Below are 21,817 nucleotides of genomic sequence, written 5' to 3' on the forward strand. Positions count from 1 at the left end.
ACTGTCATTTAAAATAAACTGAATTAAACATCTCAAAGACAGCCAAAGAGTAGAGTTGGTAGGGAAAAGAAACATCGATCAATAGCTCCACTTGAACAGGTGGCAAGGTAAAATGATAATGCGTTGTCAATAGTTCTTACGGTCGACCATTTAGAATAATCTATTAACTAAATCTGAATATGAAAATGAACGCTATTAGGGACCAAATTCAATTCAATAGTGTTATCAAGCTTTATTTTACATGCGTACTCTTTTTTTAAGAGCACAGATTAATGAAATACACAGGGCAATACATACCAATAATTTATGCAATTAAAAACCCACAGTTCAAAAGAACCATCCTTTTCCTGTTAAAACTAACATTTGAGTTTGAGGTGGGGGTGTGAAGAAATAAGAGAAGATAGTATATTCATCTGTACCATTACACAGTATACCTTTTCTCAATATAGTGGTTTTACAGACTTCTTGCAACTCAAAGTATATGCATTGTAAAAACAAGATTAGGGCATTCACAACTCAGTTTTAACCAATGCTAAACATCGCAAAATCTGAATAACATACATGGGCCAAATTAACCAAAGGGTGGACATAAAAATAAAATATTGCATGGCCTGTTTCAGAATCTTGAACTATGGCAGCTTCATCATACCAAATATATTTAACCAACAGGCAAGTGATTGATGATGTGAGCCATGTTAGAGTGAGCTAAGACAGTAATTTGCATACAAAATTTAATCTTGCACAGAGCAGTAAACTGGATACATGAGTTTTAAAAGGTCAGACTAATATGAAGTATGTTTAAAATTAGTTTGGTTTTGTAAGCGTTTGCAGTAGAAGTATTTTTATTTTACACTTATCAACTGGTCTGTCATTTCAACAAATATACTTGCATCATGAAGCTGTGTGAATGTGCATTTGCTGTACACCCCTGCAGAACCTTCTCACCACATCCTGAGATTTGCCAAACCTTTACAGCCTGGATGAGAACTAACACTAAGTGACTGATTCAATTTTAGTAAGACCCAAACATAGCATATCAGGAACATAAGCAATTTAATTGCTATTCTACCATGCAAATTCAAGAAAACTGACTTGTGCAGAACTCTCCAAATACTGATTTAGAAGTTACTTAAATATTACAAATTTAGTGAAAATGCTGAACAGAAACAGCTAGAATGAATATACCATCTTAAACTCATTTACATAATTGATATGCTATCATTCTACAAATAGAATAGTAAATTGCATGATGAAAGGACTAGTATCCATTTATACGAGACGGCCAAGTTATACAACAATATTCAATCACATTTTGTTTCACTGCTAGCTCTCCAGGGGCACTAACATCAATGAGCGTGACAACCTGGAATTTCATGCAATGAACTGAGACAAACTAATTTACCTACTGAATAGTCATGCATAATAATGATTTGTCTCTGCCCATAAAATATAAATGTGCATCACCCTTTTGTATAGAGAAAATCTTACACAAGTTTGAAGAAAAATGCATAAATTGATGTAATCTGAGCTGGTCTGTATTTATATAGAAACTCTGCAAAAACATGATCAAGATTACACAAAACTTTCAATAAATGTACAAATGCCATACAGAAATGCAGTATGCAAATCAACTGAAATGTAAATGTATCTACAGAAAAAATACATTACAGTTGACCAAGGTGGGCTTTGTTCAGAAGGGAGGCAGTTTGTTATCTGCTGATATGATTTGTCCTTAGAACAGATAAATCTGTACTCAATGGGTAAGAAAGAAAATTTTCAAAATTGCATTAAAAAGATGCACTTCTTAGAAAGTTCTCTACAATGATGGATGTGTATATAGGTCAAATTTTCCAATCTTGTGAATACATTTTAGATTTCAATTCATGCAAAGATTACTTCAGAGAGAAAATTTTGGCTGTTCTCTCTAAAATAAGATAATTTGTAAACATATGAAAGTCGCTCCTCTTCCAACTACTTAACTCTCTCAAGATAAAGATTTGTTCAAAAGATTGCTTTGTAAAATTAAGCAAAAGATTTACAAGCAGTATTATTCCCAGTTAGATGCCATATCGAAACATTAATGCTCTTTTTTAAAATCATCCCTTCCCTACCCACTACCATTAAACTGGGCTCCTTGACACTATTATAAAAGACCAAACAATGTAGGGTCATAAATTGTAAAGTTTGCTCAAAGTCACACTTCAACTTCTATTATTAAGGTCATGCAGTTTCAAATTACTTAAAAATACCTGTTAATCAACTGCAGATTAGCAGATTAACAAGGATGGAAACCTTCATCTGTATAATAAATCTTCTGGCATTCTGATGATGCCAATTTGTCTTGTTTTATTCAGTAAGTATGTGTTCATTTCTTCATCAGTATTCATACCTTTGATGACACTGTTCATCAGTCCCATTCCACCAATACTTCAATGATAGCTATACAATGGAGGCTGTGGGCAGATGCTGATCTCAGACAGGAATACTAAAACTTAAAATATGCACCTACCCGTATCAATCAACAATTTTTACAGGGTTACATGGGACACCGGGGAAACTTTACAACAATTTCATTTTCAGACAGTTCAGGATTCATTTTAACTTGAGTTCGCATTCTTCTGGTTTACAACTTTTGTATTGATATGCAGTTCCAAGAACTATCCCCCTCTCCTATCTTGACAGCAGATTTGGCAAAAGTCTTCAGTTCACTAACCTAGAGAAAAGGGAGAAAAAGACAGACAATAAAAGCTCAAAAACATATTTTTCACTCTCCAACTTCTCCAAAAAAGATCATATGCACCTTTAAATAATTCAGCAGGAATTCCCTTAAGACAATATGCAATTTAATGTTGGAATGACTAGAATATTTCAGACAAGTCACTACAAACATCCAAAACTCTTTTGAATGAGGAAACTGGTGTTATTCATTTTGAAGACAGCTAATTTAGATTGTGCTGTCAAAACATAAAATATACAGAAACTCAACTATAAAAACAAATTAATGGTTTAATTTTCACAATACTTTAGCTGTACGTAATGTAGCCTTTGTTTGCAAGGTACAGGTGATTTAAACATATAACCTCTTTAATTGTCTGCCCAGTAACTTAAAAATCGCCAAGCTGTGCATAGCCTGTGTGGAGACATTGGCTTTAATAACTTTCTTCCATTAATCCAGAGACTTGAGGATCCAAATATAGGCTGACAGTTCAGTACAGTACTTTGGGAATGCTAAAGGATATTAAGAGATATCTTTTGATGAGATATTAAAACAAAGCCACATTTACTCTGAGAATTATGCAAAAAATCTCATAGTACTATTAGAAGTGTGCGGGAGTTCTCTCTGCCTTCTACTTAATATATATCGCTCACTAAACATACAAATAGACATAATCATCATCTCATTACTGCTTATGATACCTTACTGTTAACTGGCTGCCGTATTTTCTAGATGACAACAGCGAATAGACAATGTTTTACTACTGAAGTAAAGTGGTTTTGACATTCTGAGGCGAAAGGACTATAACACAAGCTCTTTCTTACCCAGTGTTCAAAGACAAAATACAAATGAAATACATGTTGAAATGCATTTACATATTTATTCAACGCCTGGTTTGAGAAATTGAATTTGAAGACGTCAAAACTGAAGTCTGAAAGAAGCACAAGTCTTAGGATTTTGGCTGTCCCATGAAGGTTAGTCAGGGAGCTCACCACCCACCTTGACTACTTTACAAATATGCAAGTAAAAGTGTCAAATGTCATAAAAATGAAATACATTCCAATAGTACAGACTCTTAAATAAGAGAATTTCAAAAAAAATGTTAAAACTTTGCATTTATACAGCACCTTTCATAGGCACTAAACATCCATTAGAAAATAAGGTACTTTGGAGACACAGATGCTGCTTTACTGGGGTGAATGAGATCTTCAATATCACGATAATATACTGACTTTAGAAAACAACCTATAAATAGCCACTATTTTAAGACAATTATTTCAGGTTAGTTCTGTTCGAGTATTCTTAGTCAGATAAATAAGGTGGCATACAGAAGGAAATATGCTTAATAATTGATTGAACGCACAAACATGTGCCAGTGAATATATTTGGGAAAATGATATGAACTTTAAATCACCAAAGTGCTACCCACACCATTATTAAAAAAAAATCTGTACAGTACTATTACATGGATTACAATATCTAATCCCTATTTAAATATTTGATGATTGACCCCCAAATGACCATAAGGGAATGATCTAATCAGGTGAAGCAGCACCAGCCATTGCCCAGGGCAGAAATAAAAATTGTTGGAATGAAACATTGAGAGAGAGGATTCAATTGTGAAGTGAATAGAAAGGTTTCTCTGTGGCCACAAACAAGACTCCAGGGTGGCATGTTACCTCCCCGGTGCTAGGGTCAACAATGTTTCAAGGGGCAACTCAAATGTTAGGAGGGGTGGGGGTCAGGGACACAATGGTATAACCAACATAGATAAAGAAAGGGATAAGGTCCAAAAAGCAGAATATACAAGTTGAATAGTAGTCTCAAAAGGTAGTAAAGTGATCACAGAATTAATACCAGTGTCAAATGCTACTCAGAAGTAAAAATAGCAGTATATGTCAGACGGTGGCTGATGAGATGGTACGAGGGAGACGGTTTCAGATTCCAGGGACATTGGGACTGTTTCTCAGGGAGGTGAGACTGGGATTGGTGTCCTTGGGAGAATAAGTGGTTGGGGAGGCTTCAAACTAAAATAGAAGGAGGGTGGGAACCCATGAGATGTGTAAGAGGAAAGGGAAATCAAAGATGAGAACAGAAGACAGTAAAAGGAATAAGAAATGTTATTGACAAATAAATCAAGAATGAGGATCAAATAGGGATACAGTGAAAGAAAATGATCAAAATGGGACAAGTATGCCAGAGGAAGTGGTGTAGGCTAGTCCAATTGCAACATTTAAAATGCATCTGGATGGGTATATGAATAGGAAGGGTTTGGAGGGATATAAGCCAGGTGCTGGCAGATAGGACTAGATCGGGTTGGGATATCTGGTCGGCATGGAGAGTCAGACCGAAGGGCCTGTCTCCGTGCTGTCCATCTCTATGACTATGACTCAATAAATGTTGAAAAGTTAAATCTCAAGGCTTTGTACTTTACTGTACAGAGCATTTGCAATAAGGAGGATGAATTAAGCACACAAATAGATGAAAACAAGTTTGATATAGTTAGGATTACTGAGACATGGTTGGAGGGTGACCAGGGATGGTAAACATAATATCTAGGATTATTCAGTATTTATGATGGACAGACAGACAAAAAAGGAAAAGGTGGAGGAGTTGTATTGCTGTTTAAAGAGGAAATTAACACAATATTGAGGAAGGATATTAGCTCAGATGCAAAATTGTATGGGGAGAGCTGATGAACACCAAGGGGCAAAAAAACATTAGTTAGTGTGGTACATAGATCCCCAAATTGTTGGAGTGATGTTAGGAATGGAATTAAGCAGGAAATTAGTCAAAGTTAAAAATCACACAACACCAGGTTATTGTCCAACAGGTTTATTTGGAAGCATTAGCTTTCGGAGCGCTGCTGCTTCATCAGGTGGTTGTGACAACCATTTGATAAAGGAACAGCGCTCTGAAAGCGAGTGCTTCCAAATAAACCTGTTGGACGATAACCTGGTGTCATATGATTTTTAACTTTGTACAACCCAGTCCAACACCAATACCTCCAAATTAGGAAATTAGTCAGGTATGCAATAAAGGAACATGTGTAATTATGGGGTATTTTAGATTTGCCTAATTAGACGAATCAAATTCGTAAGAATACTGTGAAGGAGGTATTCCTGGAGTGAGCACAGCAAGGTTTTCTCGACAAATACATTGAGAAACGAACTAGAAATACACCATCCTATATGGAGTATTATGTAATGGGAAAGGAAGAATTGGCAATGTAATTGTGCAAAGTCAATTGGGGATGAGCAAGCATAAAAAAGTTCCTTGTCAAGATGGAAAGTGAAGTAGTTGATTCTGAGCCTGAATTGGAAGAGAGAAAATTAGAATGCTATGGAGGTACAAGTCGCCAATGATAGATTGGGGAATGTTACTTAAAGAAATGACTGTGAAAAGACAATGGCAAGCATTCAAAGACTGCATGGATGAACTGCAACAATTATTCATTCTTCTCTGGTGCAAACGTTGAACAGGAAAGGTGGCCAAACAATGACTGAAGAGAAATTAGAGATAGTATTAGATCCAATTAAGAGGCATTTAAAAAAGACCCGAGGAGTGCAAGCAGTTTAGAATTCAGCAAAGGAGAACAAGGAAAAGACTAGGAGAGTAAGGTTGCAGGGAACATTAAGACTGGCTGTAAAGGTTTCTATAGTTATATGAAGACAAATGTAGGTCCCTTACAACCAGAAGTTGGGAATTTATAATGGGGGGGGGGGGGGGGGGGGGGGGGGGGGAGAAAAATAAATGAGGTTAAAAACAATGACCGCAGAGGCCTCCTTCTTTAGAGACCGCAATTTCTCTTCCCACGTGGTTAAAGATGCCCTCTAACGCATCTCGTCTACATCCCGCACCTCCGCCCTCAGACCCCATCCCTCCAACCGTAACAGAACGCCCCTGGTGCTCACCTTCCACCATACCAACCTTCGCATAAACCAAATCATGCGCCGACATTTCCGCCACCTCCAAAAAGACCCCACCATCACGAATAAATTTCCCTCCCCACCCCTTTCCGCCTTTCGCAAAGACCGTTCCCTCCGTGACTACCTGGTCAGGTCCATGCCCCCCCACAACCCACCCTCCTATCCTGGCACTTTCCCCTGCCACCATAGGAACTGTAAAACCTGTGCCCACATCTCCTCCTTCACCTCTATCCAAGGCCCTAAAGGAGCCTTCCACATCCAAAGTTTTACCTGCACATCCACTAATATCATTTATTGTATCCGTTGCTCCCGATGCGGTCTCCTCTACAATGGGGAGACTGGGCGCCTCCTAGCAGAGCAGTTTAGGGAACATCTCCGGGACACCCGCACCAATCAACCACACCGCCCCGTGGCCCAACATTTCAACTCCCCCTCCCACTCTGCCGAGGACATGGAGATCCTGGGCCTCCTTCACCACCGCTCCCTCACCAGACGCCTGGAGGAAGAACGCCTCATTTTCCGCCTCGGAAGCCTTCAACCCTAGGGCATCAATGTGGACTTCAACAGTTTCCTCATTTCCCCTTCCCCCACCTCACCATAATTCCAAACTTCCAGCTCAGCACTGTCCCCATGACTTTTTTTTAAGATTAGATTAGATTCCCTACAGTGTGGAAACAGGCCCTGACTTGTCCGGACTGTCCTACCTGCCTATCCCCCTTTCCACCTATCTACTCCACCCTCTCTTCCCTGATCTATCACCTTCATCCCCTCCCCCACTCACCCATTGTGCACTATGCTACTTGCTCCCCACCCCCACCCTCCTCTAGCTTATCTCTCCACGCTTCAGGCTCACTGCCTTTATTCCTAATGAAGGGCTTTTGCCCGAAACGTCCATTTCGCTGCTCCTTGGATGCTGCCTGAACTGCTGTGCTCTTCCAGCACCACTAATCCAGGAGAAAAATAAATGACTAACCAACTAAAAACATACTTTAGTTCTTCGTTCACAAGACGTACATAAGTAATATACCAAAAACATTTGGAAACACAGGGTTTTAGTGAAAGGGAGGAACTGAAGGGAATCACTATTAGAATCATTAAAATTTTACAGTTCAGGAGGCCATTCAACACACCATGTCTGTACCAACTTCTGAAAGAGCTATCCAGCTAGTCCCTTTCTCCAGCCCTCTAAAGCAATTACTTTCAAATATTTATCCAGCTTTTTTGAAACCTCCTATGGAATCCAACTCTGCCACTCTTCCAGGCAGCACATTCCAAATCCCAACAACCAAATGAAGAAATTTCTCATCTCGTTCCTAGCTCTCTTACCGACAATTACGAAACTGTGACACCTAGTTACTGACATACCAATTAGTGGAAACAGAATATCCTTCTTACTCTGTCAAAATAGGTCATAATTTTGAACATTTCAATCAGGTCAACTCTCAATCTTTTCTGCTCTAAGGAGAATAATCCTAATTTCTCTAACCTTTCCTTTGTGCTAAAATTTCTCATACCTAGTATCATCTAGTGCAAAGGAGATTTACTATCTCCAGGGCTTTAATGTCCCTATTAGTAAGAAAATGGTGTTGGGGAAATTGATGGGATTGAAGGTAGATAAATCCTGAGGGCCTGATGATCTACATCCCAAAATACTTAAGGAAGTGACCTGGAAATAGTGGATGGATTAGCGGGCATCTTCCAAGATTCAATAAACTCTGTCACAGTTTCAACAGATCAGCTGTTCTCCAATGTAATCACTCTATTTAAAAAAATGAGGCAGAAGGAAAACTGGGAATTATGGACCAGCTGGAAATCAGTAGTAGGGAAACCCCTAGAATCCATTATGAAACATTTAATTCAGCGCACTTGGAAACCAGCGGCATACTGGACAGAGTCAGCATAGATCTATGAAAATCTACTGGAATTTTGAAGATGTGACATGTAGAGTTGATGAGAGGGACCCAATAGAAGAAGTTTATTTGGGAATTTCAAAAGACTTTCAACAAATAGGGCTGCACGGTGGCTCAGGGGCTAGCACTACTGCCTCACAATGCCAGGCAGCCGGGTTCGATTCCAGCTTCGGGCAACTGTCTGCGAGGAATTTGTACATTCTCCTCATGACTGCATGGGTTTCCTTCCACAATCCAAAAAATGTGCAGGTTAGGTGAACTGGACATGCTAAATTGCCCATAGTGTTCAGGGATGTGTGGGTTATGTGCATTAGTCAAGGTAAATGTAGAGTGATAGCATAGGGGAATGAGTCTGGGTGGGTTGCTCTTCAGAGGGTTGGAATGGACTTGTTGGGCCAAATGGCCCATTTCCACACCATGGGGATTCTATAAATAAAGTTCCCACATGAAAGACTAGCATGTAAAATTAAAACACACGAGATTGGATAGTATATTGAGATGGACAGAAAACTTAACGGCAAACAGGAAACAAAGTGTAGGAATAAACAAGTCTTTTCTTCCCCCAGTGACAGGGACTCGAATTGGGATTGGAATAGTTGAGATTGTTTTTGATTGGTGTGGACATGGGCCAAAGGAATTTTTTTCTGAATAGTAGATCTCTACCATTCTATGACTAATGGGGGTACCGCAGGGATCAGTGCTAGGACCTGAGCGATTCAATCATTTATTAATGATTTGGATGAAGGAACTAGATGTAATATCTCCAAATTTGCAGATAACATAACTGGGTAGGAGGGTGAATTCAGAGGATTCAACAGATATGCTTCACTGCAAATTAACAAGTCGAGTGGGCAAAATGCAGTGTGGATGTAGTATGATAAAGGTGAAGTTATTCACTTTGGTAACAAACCAGAAGGCAGATATTATCTGAATGGCTATACATGGAAAGACAGCAATGTGCAATAAGACCTAATTGTCCTCACACACCAGTCACTAAAAGGTAAGCATGTGGGTGCAGCTGGTGGTCAAGGCGGCAAATTACACATTGGTCTTCATAGCAAAAAGATTCAGGTAGGAGCAGGGCTGCTTGCAGCAATTATTTGGGACCTTGATGAGAACACACCTGCAACCTTACGTGCAGTTTTTGGTCTTCTTATCACAAGAAGGATATTCTTGCTATAAATGGCATACAGCAAAGGTTTATGAGCCTGATTCCTGGAATGACAGGACTGATGTATGAGGACAGGTTGAATCACTAAGAATTATATTCACTGGTGTTCAGAATAATGTAGGTGGTGGGAGCATCTCAATCTATAAAATTCCAACAGGATGAGAGAGTGTAGCTGCAAAATGGACGTCCTCAATGATGGGCAAGTATAAACTAGGCCCCGCAATCTAAGCGTGAGGATAAATTTCTTCACCCAGAGGCTGAGGAGCCTGTCGAATTCCTTACCACAGAAAATAGTCAATGCCAAAACAGTAAGATTTCAAATGGGAGTTGGATAATCAGTCAGATCATAATGAATGGCCAAATGACCTTCTCCTGATGCTGTTTTCTATGTTTCAATATACCTTATTCAATACCATTTTGAAAACCATAAAACCTTAAGCTGAAGGAACCCTGAGAAGGCAGTGACCATAATATGTTTGAATTTACTCTGCAATTTGAGGGGGAGAAGATAGAATCAGCGGTAGCAGTATTACAGCTTAAAATAGGCAACTAGAGGAACTGGGCAGATAGACAGGGAGAGGAGCCTAGCAGGAAAGACAGGAGAACAGCAATGGCAGGAGTTTCTGGGAGCAATTCAGGGGGCACAGCAAATATTCATCCTTAGGGAAAAAAAGCATGGTACAGTGAAGATGATGCAACCAAGGCTGACTAGAGAAGTCAGGGATAGCATAAAAGCAAAAGAGAAAGCAAAGGGTAGTGGGAAACCAGAGAATTGGGAAGCTTGAACACCAACAGAAGGCAATAAAAAAAATTAGGAGGGAGAAGATCAAATATGACAGCAAGCTAGCCAGTAAAACTAAAAGGAAGACTGTAAGAGTTTCTTCAGATATATAGAAGGCAAAAGAGAGACAAAAGTGGACACTGGACTGCTGGAAAATGATGCCGGACAGACAGTATTGGGGAACCAGGAAACCACTGAAGAGCTGAGTAATTATTTAGCATCAGTCTTCGCAGTGGAAGATACAGGTAATATCCCAAACATTCGAGAGAGTCAGGGGGCAGAGCTGAGTATGGTGGCCATCATCAAGAAGGTGCGAGAAAAACTGAATGGCCTGAAGGTGGATAAATAAATAATCTGGACCAGATGGACTACACCCCAAAGTTCGAAAGAAGATAGCTGAAGAGATGTGGAGATGTTAGTGATGATCTTTCAGGAATCGCTAGAGTCAGGGAGGGTCCCAGAGGACTGGAAAATTGTTAACGTGACACCCCTGTTTAAAAAAGGAGCAAGGCAAAAGACAGAAGGTTACAGGCCGATTAAACTAACCTTGATCATGGGTAAGATTTTGGAATCCATTGTGAAGGATGAGATTTCCAAATACTTGGAAGGATATGGTAAATTAGGGCAAGTAAGCATGGTTTCATCAAAGGGAGGTCATGCCTGACAAATCCACTAGAATTCTTGGAGGAAGTAACAAGCAGGTTAGACCAAGGAGAGCCAATGGATGTTAGTTATCTGAACTTCCAGAAGGCTTTCTATAAGGTGCTGCATAGGAGGCGGTTCAAAAAGATGAAGGCCCATGGTGTTAGAGGTCAGGTACAAGCATGGATGGAATATTGGTTGTCTGGCAGAAAGCTGGGTTAAAAGAGTCCTTCTCAGGTTGGCAGCCAGTGACTAGTGGTGTTCCGCAAGGCTCAGTGATGGGACCATAACTTTTCATTTTATACATTAACGATCTAGATGAAGGAACTGAGGGTACTCTAAACTTGCACACAATATAAAGATAGGTAGAGGGACAGGTAGTAAAAAAATGAGGTCTGCAGATGCTGGAGATCACAGCTGAAAATGTGTTGCTGGTTAAAGCACAGCAGGTTAGGCAGCATCCAAGGAATAGGAAATTCGACATTTCAGGCATAAGCCCTTCATCAGGAAGGGCAGATAGTATTGAGGATGAGGGGAGGCTATAGAAGGATTTGGACAGGTTAGGAGAGTGGCAGATGGAATACAACATGGAAAAGTGTGAGGTCATGGACTTAGGTAAGAAGGATAGAAACATGAACTATTTTCTAAATAGGTAGAAAATTCATAACTCTGAAGTGCAGAGAGACTTGGGAGTTCTAGTCCAGAATTCTCTCAAGGTAAACTTGCAGTAGATAGGAAGGCAAATGCAATTTGTTTTGAGATGCTTATTTTGAGAGTACTTGAATTGAAAAGCAGGGATGTACATCTGAGGCTCTACAAGGCTCTGGTCAGGCCACATTTAAATTATTGTGCACAGTTCTGGGCCCCATATTTCAGGAAGCATGTACTGACCCTGGACCAGGTTCAGAGGAGGTTCATGAGAATGGTCCCAGGAGTGAAGAGCTTAACATATGAGGAACGTTTAAGGGCTCTGGGTTTATACTCCATGGAGTTTAGAAGGATGAGGGGGCATGTAATTGAAACTTATAGAATACTGAAAGGCCTGGACAGAGTGGATGTTGGGAAGATATTTCCACTGGTAGGTGAGACTAGGACCAGAGGGCACAGCCTTAGAGTAAAGGGAAGGATTTTTAGAATGGTGATAAGAAGAAATTTCTTCAGCCAGAGAATGATGCATCTATGGAATTCAAGGAAGACTGTGGAGGCCAGGCCCTTGAGTATACTTAAGACTGAGATAGATAGGTTCTGGATTGTAAAGAGGATCAAGTGTTATGGGAAGAAAGTTGGAGAATGGGTTGAGAAACTTATCAGGGAAGAGAAAGTGAGGACTACAAATGCTGGAGGTTAAAGTTGAAAAGTGTGCTGCTAGAAAAGCACAGCCGTCAGGCAGCATCCGAGGTGTAGGAGAGTAGACATTGAGCATGAGCTCTTCAAGCTCGAAGAGCTCATGCTTGAAACATCAACACTCCTGCTCCTTGGATGCTGCCTAACCGTTGTGCTTTACCAGCACCACACTTTTCGACTGAGCCACGATTGAATGATGGAGCAGACCTGATGGGCTAACTGGCTAATTTCTGCTGCTGTGTCTTATGGTCTACAATAGCTACTATCTAGGAGCCCCTCAACCAAAGCTAACCAAGGCTTACCACTTCTAATAAAATGTACTAACTAGAGGGAAAAAAAATGCCTGTGCACTCAATGCAAATCTCATATTTCTATCACAACATTTACAAATTAAACTAGTTTGAAGTTGAACATTTACAGCAAAATAAAAAAACAAACCACCAGGTTTACAGTAAGTGCATGTATCTGCAGCCAAAACATTTTTCAGATAAGCACTCTTAGAAGAGCTGAAGGAGCAAACAAGCTACCAATCAAATCTTATAAGCTTAACTCCAGGAAGGTAATGAAGGTCATCTGCCATTATTTGCTTAATAAATGATAACGCAGAGACTTAAAAATAGCAGAAACAACACTGTCATTAAGCCAAATTAAATTTTGGGGATAGGGCAAGGATAAATACTACATCTGGCATTATGGTGCCATTTTGGCATCTTCACCAAAGTGGGAGAAAGGAAAACATGAATAGAAAATGAGTATCCTTCTAACATATTTAAAATGTCTTGAGCTCAAGTGCTGCAATCCCTATTAAAGAAAGGCCAAGTAACAACAGATTTAGGTTCACATTCTGATTTACTGAGGACTTATTGAAAACAGGAAAGATTTGGTGGTTTACTTTACATGACCGAAACAATTAACTAGTTTACAACCTTTCATAAATTGACTAGTGCTTAATGTAGTTTCTGAGCATGGCAAGAGTTCTTTCTGGCAGTTATTTTGATAAATATGAACTGAAAGAGAGGAGATTTGATTCACCGGATAATTGATACACCATATGATCTTGAAGGCACAACAATGGTTAGGAATGCTAATTGTACTGTGTCATGTAGCTGATGAGATGGAACTCAGAGCCTAATACACTTAAATGCCGTCATTGTTGGCATTACATTTGAAATATATCTACAGACTATTATTCCTAGGCCAGAGTAAAGACTTAATGGAGTCACAGTGTAAGACGCTTATTCAAAACAAAGAAAGGAATGGGTCATGATTAATAGTTGTACTATTTGTGAAATCAAGGATCCATTTTATTCAGAACTAAAAATCACAAAAACAGAAAACAGCTTCAAAATCAAGAGCGTTAGCACTGGGCATTTTAAGCACCATCAGGAATGAAATAAAACAAAGAAGTGCAGATAGAAATCTGAAATAAAAGCAGAAATTGCTGTCAAAACTCAGCGTGTCTGGTAGTATCTGTGGGCAAAAAGCAAAGTTAATGTTTCAAGTCAGCTGACTCTTCATCAGAGCCGATTAGTCAGAAGTGGTCTTTATGCCAAAGATGAGGCTTTTGGGGTGGGATGGATAGGTAGGGGTGGAATTGAGAGCAAGAGAGCAATAATAATATGTTCGGCGGATATGGGGATTATAGCTCGTAGGCTAGGACAGACAAGAAACTGAACAAATAGTAATGGAAGTGGAGATTAGGAGAGAGTGGGTAGACTGTGCTGAAAGCAACCATGACAGAACAAGGATGTAGAGGTTGGGTCAAAAGCAGGGAAGGATGCAAAAAGACTCTAAAGTTATTGAAATTCAATGTAGAGTCTGAAAGGCTCCAGGGTCCCTAAGCAGAAAATGAGATGCTGTTCTTCAAACTTGCGCTGAGACTTACTGAAAGACTACAACAGATCTGTGACAGAAAAGCTGGTATAGGAACATGATGGTGTATTGAAGTGGCAGGCAATTGGAAGCTTGGAGTCATTTGTAGCAGACTGCTTTGCAGAACACCTACATTCTGTCACCTCGTCTGCATTTCGTCTCCCTAATGTTGAGAAGACTACACTGGAACAGTGAATATGTAGACTAGATTGAATCAAGTACAGGTAAAGCCCTGCTTCACTAGGAATTGCTACAATTTTTATTGTCTGAAGTGCAGCAAAACACACTGCACAGAACAGCACCTAATTAATAGGTTAGAAGATCTCCCAGTTGGTGAGTAGATAATCTGACCTAAATTGCCCCAAAGTGACAAGTTACAGATGAAATGCAATGGGTTATTATGCATTTAAAGCAAGCTGGTCTTGATGCCTCCCAACTGGGACTCAAGAACTTCCAAAAAGAGGATTTGTAAATATTTCAGAATCACTGGCAGACAAAGAAAAATGTCTTTTTAATTCCTGGACTGGCTTTCCTATCCTAGAATGAAAACATATGGTGACAATTTTAAATTAGAAGCTAATTAGAAGACAATTAGAAGCTAACAGTATCAAGATATTTGAAAAAGCAAAAAGCCTTTAAGGTCCTCAGATTCACAAATGACAGTGTTCAGTCAACTGGATTTACTCCACAAGGTTAAAAAAACACCTTTCCTGCAAAGCTAAAGGCTGACTTGAAAATCTCAACCCTACTCAAGACACTTGTGCTCTAGAACTAACTGCACCCTTAGTCAAGCTTCTTTAATAAACACTGGCACCTTTCAATATGGAATACTTCACAAATTCATCTTGTACACAAAAAGACAGACAAATTCAATTTGGCCATTTATTGCACCTTCAGTCTACACTAAAAGTGATGGAAAGGGTTGTCAACAGTGTATGCTTGTCAATAATGTGCTTTCTAATGTTCAATTTAGGTACCAAGGCAACTCAGCTCCAGGCATCATTAAACATTGTGCAAATATGGACAAAAAGACATTAATTCTAGTGAGGTAAGAGTGACATCTAGAAGTCAGGGCGAAATAGTTCAAATTGGTTGAAGTTTTGCATAGGAAAAGGAAAATGGTTCTGGCTGTTGGAGGCCAATAATTCTTTTTTACATATCTTTATTATTGATGGGATGTGGGTACTGCTGGCTAAGCTAGCATTTATTGCCCATCGCTAAATCCTCAGACTCAAGTCCCTGTGGGCCTGCAATTACACGTGGGACAGATCACGTAAGAATGACAGATTTCTAAGAGAATATTAGTGAACCAGATAAGTTTGTATAACAATTGAGAGTGGTTATATGGTTGACATTAGGCAAGCTTTTTATTTTAAATATTAGACTTTTTTTTAAAAATTGAATTCAAATTTCAGCATATTTCATGGTGAGATTTGAATCTATGTCGAAGGACATTAGGCTCAGGATTACGAGTCATGTAGCGTTTTCAATATGCCACTACCTCCCCAATCACTGCAGGAGTTCCTCAAGGCAGTGTCCTTGGCCCAACCATCTTCAGCTGCTTCATCAACAGCTTGTCCTCTAACTAAGTTAGAAGTGAGAGATTTGCATAAGATTGCAGAGCAACACTGGACAACATCACTACCAACATCCTGGGTGCTATCACTGACCAGAAACAGAATTGGACAAACTTTATGTATACTGTGGCTACTAGAGTAGGTCAGAGGTCCAGTTCTAAAATACATTTTTTATTTTAAAAAAAGAAACGTGCGAGAAAGCACACAAGGATCACAATTAGGAAAGTCAGCTTGAAAATAACAGCTGTTCAACAACTTGTTTTCAGTGATTAGGGTTGGCAACAGGCACATTGCAATGTAATTTAGGAGATGACTATAGAAAATGGACTATTGATAAAACCTGAAGTAGAGATACTGTTGGGATTTATGAGGGCAATAAGCAGGTAAAAATTATGAATTAATTATAAAACAAAAATGTAAACTGGAAAAGCAGACACTGAACCATTCATTGCATATTACCTTTCACAGCTTCAACACAAACTGAAATATTGCTATTTTATTATTAACATGTATAAATGGTTTTAAACATTTGGCTGCAAATAAATACATTTCCTGCTCCACCAAAAATTAAATACACACGGTTTAAAATGGTATTGTTTACACTGATGCTGAAACATGGATAGTGAGTGGAGTCTCCAATGACACACACAATGCAAAATAAAAGATGTCATGAGCCATTTATAGGAAGAAATAGTTCTCTACATTTCTGTGGGACCTTTTGAGTTCCCTGGAGATTAAAAACAGCAATTCATCTTCCTATGATTTGAAAGAGGATGCCAAGTTTGACATTTGAAAACATGCCTTGCTCTTCTGTATCTAATTTTGATGATAGGTTAATTTTGCAAGTTAAGACACTACATAATTATTTAGAATACAGAAACTTAAAATGTTACATAAATGAAATTTAATTCGTAATTTGCAAATTGAATACTGGACATCATTTACCACATGAAAATTGGTCTATTCTGCCAAAAGGCATTTTTCCCAATAAGATCAGCTGTGCCACTACATCCTAGAGCACATAAGCAAATCAAAAGATCCACAAATCTATCAATTTTGTTTTGCTACTTAATGAACATATCAGGCTTTTATTCAATATCACCCGAGAATATCACTGATCAAAATTTTAAAGCTTAACAAATCCAACATGAAAGCATTTCATTTTGCATTCAAAAAAAAATGACAGAACAGAGAAGTAATTACAGATCCTTTAATTTAAATACAATTTTATGTAAAATACTAAGGCCAAACAAGGATTATCTTACATGACATGACATGGAAAAACAAACAGCAGCCAACGTAAATTCAGCAAGGAAAATGCTCAATTTCAAATTTTTAAGGAATTATCAAGAAAATCATAAAAAAATGTGGTGCATCTAGATTTGCAAAAGGCCACATCTTCCATAAAATATTCAATTTATTGATGCAACTAACAGAACAAATCAAATTCCTCAAAGTCCTGTAATTCAATAATCTTTGAGCCAGAGGTAGCTTCTAAACCACAGAAACAATGCTGCAAACCCTACAACTTAATAGCATATGCACACATTAATAGCAAAATAGCTTGCAATGGCTAACAATTAAGTGGGAGAGGGAGGTGAAACCAGAGAGAGATTCAAATCTGGAATTGATTCTCAAAACATTGGTCTAGACTTTATAACAAAAATGGTGGCAAAATTGTTGGTAATTGTCATTACTCCACAAACTAGACATTTTTTGGAGTTCTCACACGCGCACAGAATAGCCTATAAATTCAGAAGCTGTCATCAGTGATTGTATGAACCTCTTGATGGTGCAATGCTTAGGATTTCACCCTCATCTCTCTCTCTCTCTCTCTCTCTCTCTCTCTCTCTCTCTCTGTCTTCACCACACCCCAACCAGTCAAATCAATAGGAAATCCACATATTCTAAGAATGGAAAGTCGAGTCAATGTTATTTCCACTGCAAACTCCTTCAAATAATACAAATCTTATTGAATGAGATATATTTGGGTTTTAAAATTGTCATACAAATTTTATAAGATTGAAAAAAGATCTAAACTGGCATCAGAAAGTTCTCATTCACAGAATGTCAAATTTTCCGAAGGTGAATACACCACTGTTCTCAAATAAATCAAGTTATCTTTATTTTAGCTTTTACCTGAATATAATCATGCATTCATTTCACTCACTTAAGGTAAAACTAAAGGGATTCAATGCATGTTGGTGAGAGTCATTAAATTTAATTGACTGCTTACACTATTTACTGATATCTTTACTACTTGCACATATTAAATTTCCCTTGACTTAACACCAGAATTAAGCTGCATCCACAACACTAAAGATTACGAGAACTTTACAGGCAGCATTCTTACAAATTTGTTGCTTTTAAACTGGTCAAGGTTATTATATATACAATGTAAATTTCCCAATACTGAAACAATGCTCTTACTGACCTGCTTCCGCCACTATTAGGCGATTTCAACCTGGAACCCAACTCTGTGTCGATGTTTGTTTAGCACCAGTGAAGGTTCCCACATTCAGATTCACAACATTCTGAGCAGATATAAGTGAATCAAAGTTAAAGTCTAACCCATCTGCATCCATGAGTTCATTGCGAATGATGGATTCCACATCACAGTCTAAACTTCCATTAAACATATCCAAGTCCAGATCACTAGGGAACCTATCTTGACCCACAGCAGGAAGAATCATACTACCAGGATATGACAGAGGGCCAGATAATGTGTCTGACAATCCTATTTGCATAGACTGATTGGCAGATGACTGAAGCTGATGCTTACTAGAGTTTGTGTTAGAGTCTGTTGGTAAAGCTACATGACTCATGGAGTTTGACAAGACACTATCGCCACTAAGTGCAGAACTCTGAGGTGGAGACTGGCGATGCAGTGGATTATGATTTGCTGCATTAGATTGGGTGGGGAATGATGACATCATTGGATCATTGTGAAGCAGATTTCTGTGTGAGTTTTGTAAAGACACTGCCGAACTCGCCTGTGACATCAGAGGATCGGTCTGAGTCATCATGACATCACTGTGACTTAAAGAATCAGATGCAAGAAGATCTTGCAAAGTTTGGCTGCCAAAACGAGAAATGGAAGAAAAAGTAGCTTGCTTATTTTCCTGAATGGTTTGCATGGGAGTCTGACGTAAAGCATTCAAAGCAGGTGGCCCAAATATTGAATTACTGAAACCGTTTGAAGAGCCCAAACCAGAACTCTTTGAGCCGAAAGTAAAACTTGAGCTCCTTTGCACAAGACCTCCTGGCGATGACTGCTGAGTAGGAGTCAAGCTAATGTTATCCAGTAAATCGTCCATCAGGTGTTCTGCCAATCCATCATTCAAGTTCATGGTTCCAGCCATGTCAGTCAACCTAGGCAGCTCAACAGAACATGGTTTACTTGCAGTGGGGGAAACACTGGATGGACTGGAGTACAGCATGGGAGACAATGGAGCAGCATCATCATCTTGCACATGGTCTAGTTCAGGATTGGCTATTATAGGAGAAAGCCGCCCACTCAAAGTACTAGCATTTGAGTTTGTACGAGAACGAAAGTCTGTCCATGCATCAAATTCATCGCTACTTCGGGATGTTGGGCTACCAGGCCATTTTGTGTGTTGCGATGGACTTTCAGCATTAGCCTCTTGTGCAGCTTGCAGAGCTGCCTTTTTCTTTGCTGCTCTTCCCCTGCTTTTTACGTATTTGTTGCTATTGTCCATAGAAACAGCACGTCTTCGTGGAGACTTTCCACCTTTTCCACCGTCTGGATTGATCATCCACCAAGAACTTTTGCCTGTACCTTCATTCTGCACCCTGATAAATCTGCTGTGCAACGAAAGGTTGTGGCGGATTGAATTCTGAAAAGGGAAAATAAAAAAATTATTTGCATAGCACAAAGGCAGTATGATGAACTTCTTTAAAAAAAAACAAACTGTTGATGAAAACAGAGAAATATCATGAAATAAAATTTTAATAAAATTTTAAATAAAAACTCCCTTTCAGACAAATGATGATAAATGTTTTGGTTTCAACCTGGCAAAACTGACATTATTTTCTACATGCTCTCCAGATGCAGTGACATATTGTAAAATATATCACACGATGTAGAAAATACCCAAAGTCAATAAAAAGTCGAAATGGGAAGGAAGTAACAGATTAAAAAGGAGTGATTGCTGAAGCATGATCCCACAAGTTACAAATGAACAAAAATTTGATAAGCTTTTAAAAAGTCAGAGGCTGCACAGTTGAGAGTTGGAGTTCCAGGAAAAGACCAGGTCAGCCCAAGTTGTACAGTCATAGAGTCAGATGTACAGCACGGAAACAGATCCTTCGGTCCAACTCGCCCATGCTGACCAGATATCCCAGCCTAACCTAGTCCCACTTGCCAGCACCTGGCCCATGACCCTTTAAATCCTTCCTATGCATACACCTATCCAGATACCTTTTAAATGTTGCAATTGTACCAGCTTCCACCACTTCCTCTGGCAACTCATTCCATACACGCATCACCCTCTGCATGAAAAATTGCCCCTTAGGTCTCTTTTATATCTTTCCCCTCTCACCCGAAACCTATGCCCACTAGTTCTGGACTCCCCCACCCAAGGAAAAAGACTTTGTCTATTCATCCTAGCCACACTCCAAGATTTTATAAACCCCTATAAGGTCATCCTTCAGCCTCTGATGCTCCACGGAAAAGTGCCCCAGCTTATTCAACCTCTCTCTATAGCTCAAATCCTCCAAACCTGACAACATCCTTGTTAACCCTTTCTGAACCCTTTCAAGTTTCAGAACATCCTTCCACTAGGAAGGAGACCAGAATTGCTGGCAATATTCCAAAAATAAAAGGGTCTAACCAACGTCCTGTACAGCTGCAGAATGACCTCCCAATTCCTGTACTCAATACTCTGATAAGGAAAGCATATCAAACGCCTTTTCATCATCCTATCTACCCGCAACTCTACATTCAAGGAACTATGAACCTACACTCCAAGATCTCTTTGTTCAGCAACACACCCTAGGACCTTACCATTAGGTGTAGAAGTCCTGCTAAGATTTGCTTTTCCAAAATGCAACACCTCGCATTTATCTAAATTAAACTCCATTTGCCACTCCTCAGCCCATTGGCCCATCTGATCAAGATCCTTTTGTAATCGGAGGTAACCTTCTTCACGGTCCACTCCAAGTTTGGTGTCAGCTGCAAACTTATTAACTATACCTCCTATATTCAAGTTAGCAGGATGGCTGGTCTGCAATAGAGTAATACCAACAGATTGTTCAAATTCCACACTGGCTGAGATCATGAAGGACTCTCCTCAACCTCCCCCCTTGTTCAAGATCTCATTACCTACTACCAGTTGTGTTTCTAATGGGAGAGCAGCTATATGGTCCAGAAGGACTATGGCAACTTTACTTTTTGCTCAATGAGAGAAGAGAAAGCAGTTACAACATCCCCTGAGCAGCTACGTAGTTTAGAGCTCTGTGCTGTATGGGCTGGATACACACGGAGACAAACATCAACTATGCCTGGAAGATCACCAACTCGCTGAAAGAAACTCTATGCCTTTGATTACAGCAATCGCGTTCTGTTGAAATAGTGTACTGCTTTTCTATTCTGCCGAAGTTGACAAGTTCACAATTACTTCAATCGGCCAAACTTTTGCCCACCCATTTAAGCTATCCATATCCTTTTGCAGCTTCCTTAGAGCCTCTTCTTACATATTTTCCTATCCTGTTTGAGAAATCAGCAAATTTATCAATCATACATTCAATTCCCTTGTCCAAGTCATAGTAGAGTTAGATCATCAATCAGCATGGAAACAGACCTTTCAGTCGATGCCAACCATGTCATCAAACTGAACCAGTCCCACTTGTCTCT

General features: G+C 39.3%; 1 protein-coding gene across 1 annotated transcript in view; it reads right to left on the bottom strand.

The window, feature by feature from the left end:
* Positions 1–229: 229 nt before the first annotated feature.
* foxo3b (forkhead box O3b) overlaps positions 230–21,817 on the bottom strand; it is a 70,854-nt gene continuing 49,266 nt past the window's right edge. Inside the window, exons 2-3 of the mRNA XM_060849335.1 lie at positions 18,377–19,799; positions 230–2,713 (exon numbers count right to left, since the gene is read on the bottom strand). Of these exons, the coding sequence (XP_060705318.1) occupies positions 18,402–19,799 (1,398 nt within the window). The 3' untranslated portion in view covers positions 230–2,713; positions 18,377–18,401. The remainder of the gene's footprint in view (positions 2,714–18,376; positions 19,800–21,817) is intronic.

This window comes from Hemiscyllium ocellatum, chromosome 3 (genome assembly GCF_020745735.1).
Source record: "Hemiscyllium ocellatum isolate sHemOce1 chromosome 3, sHemOce1.pat.X.cur, whole genome shotgun sequence".
In the NCBI taxonomy this organism is placed as follows: Eukaryota; Metazoa; Chordata; class Chondrichthyes; order Orectolobiformes; family Hemiscylliidae; genus Hemiscyllium; species Hemiscyllium ocellatum.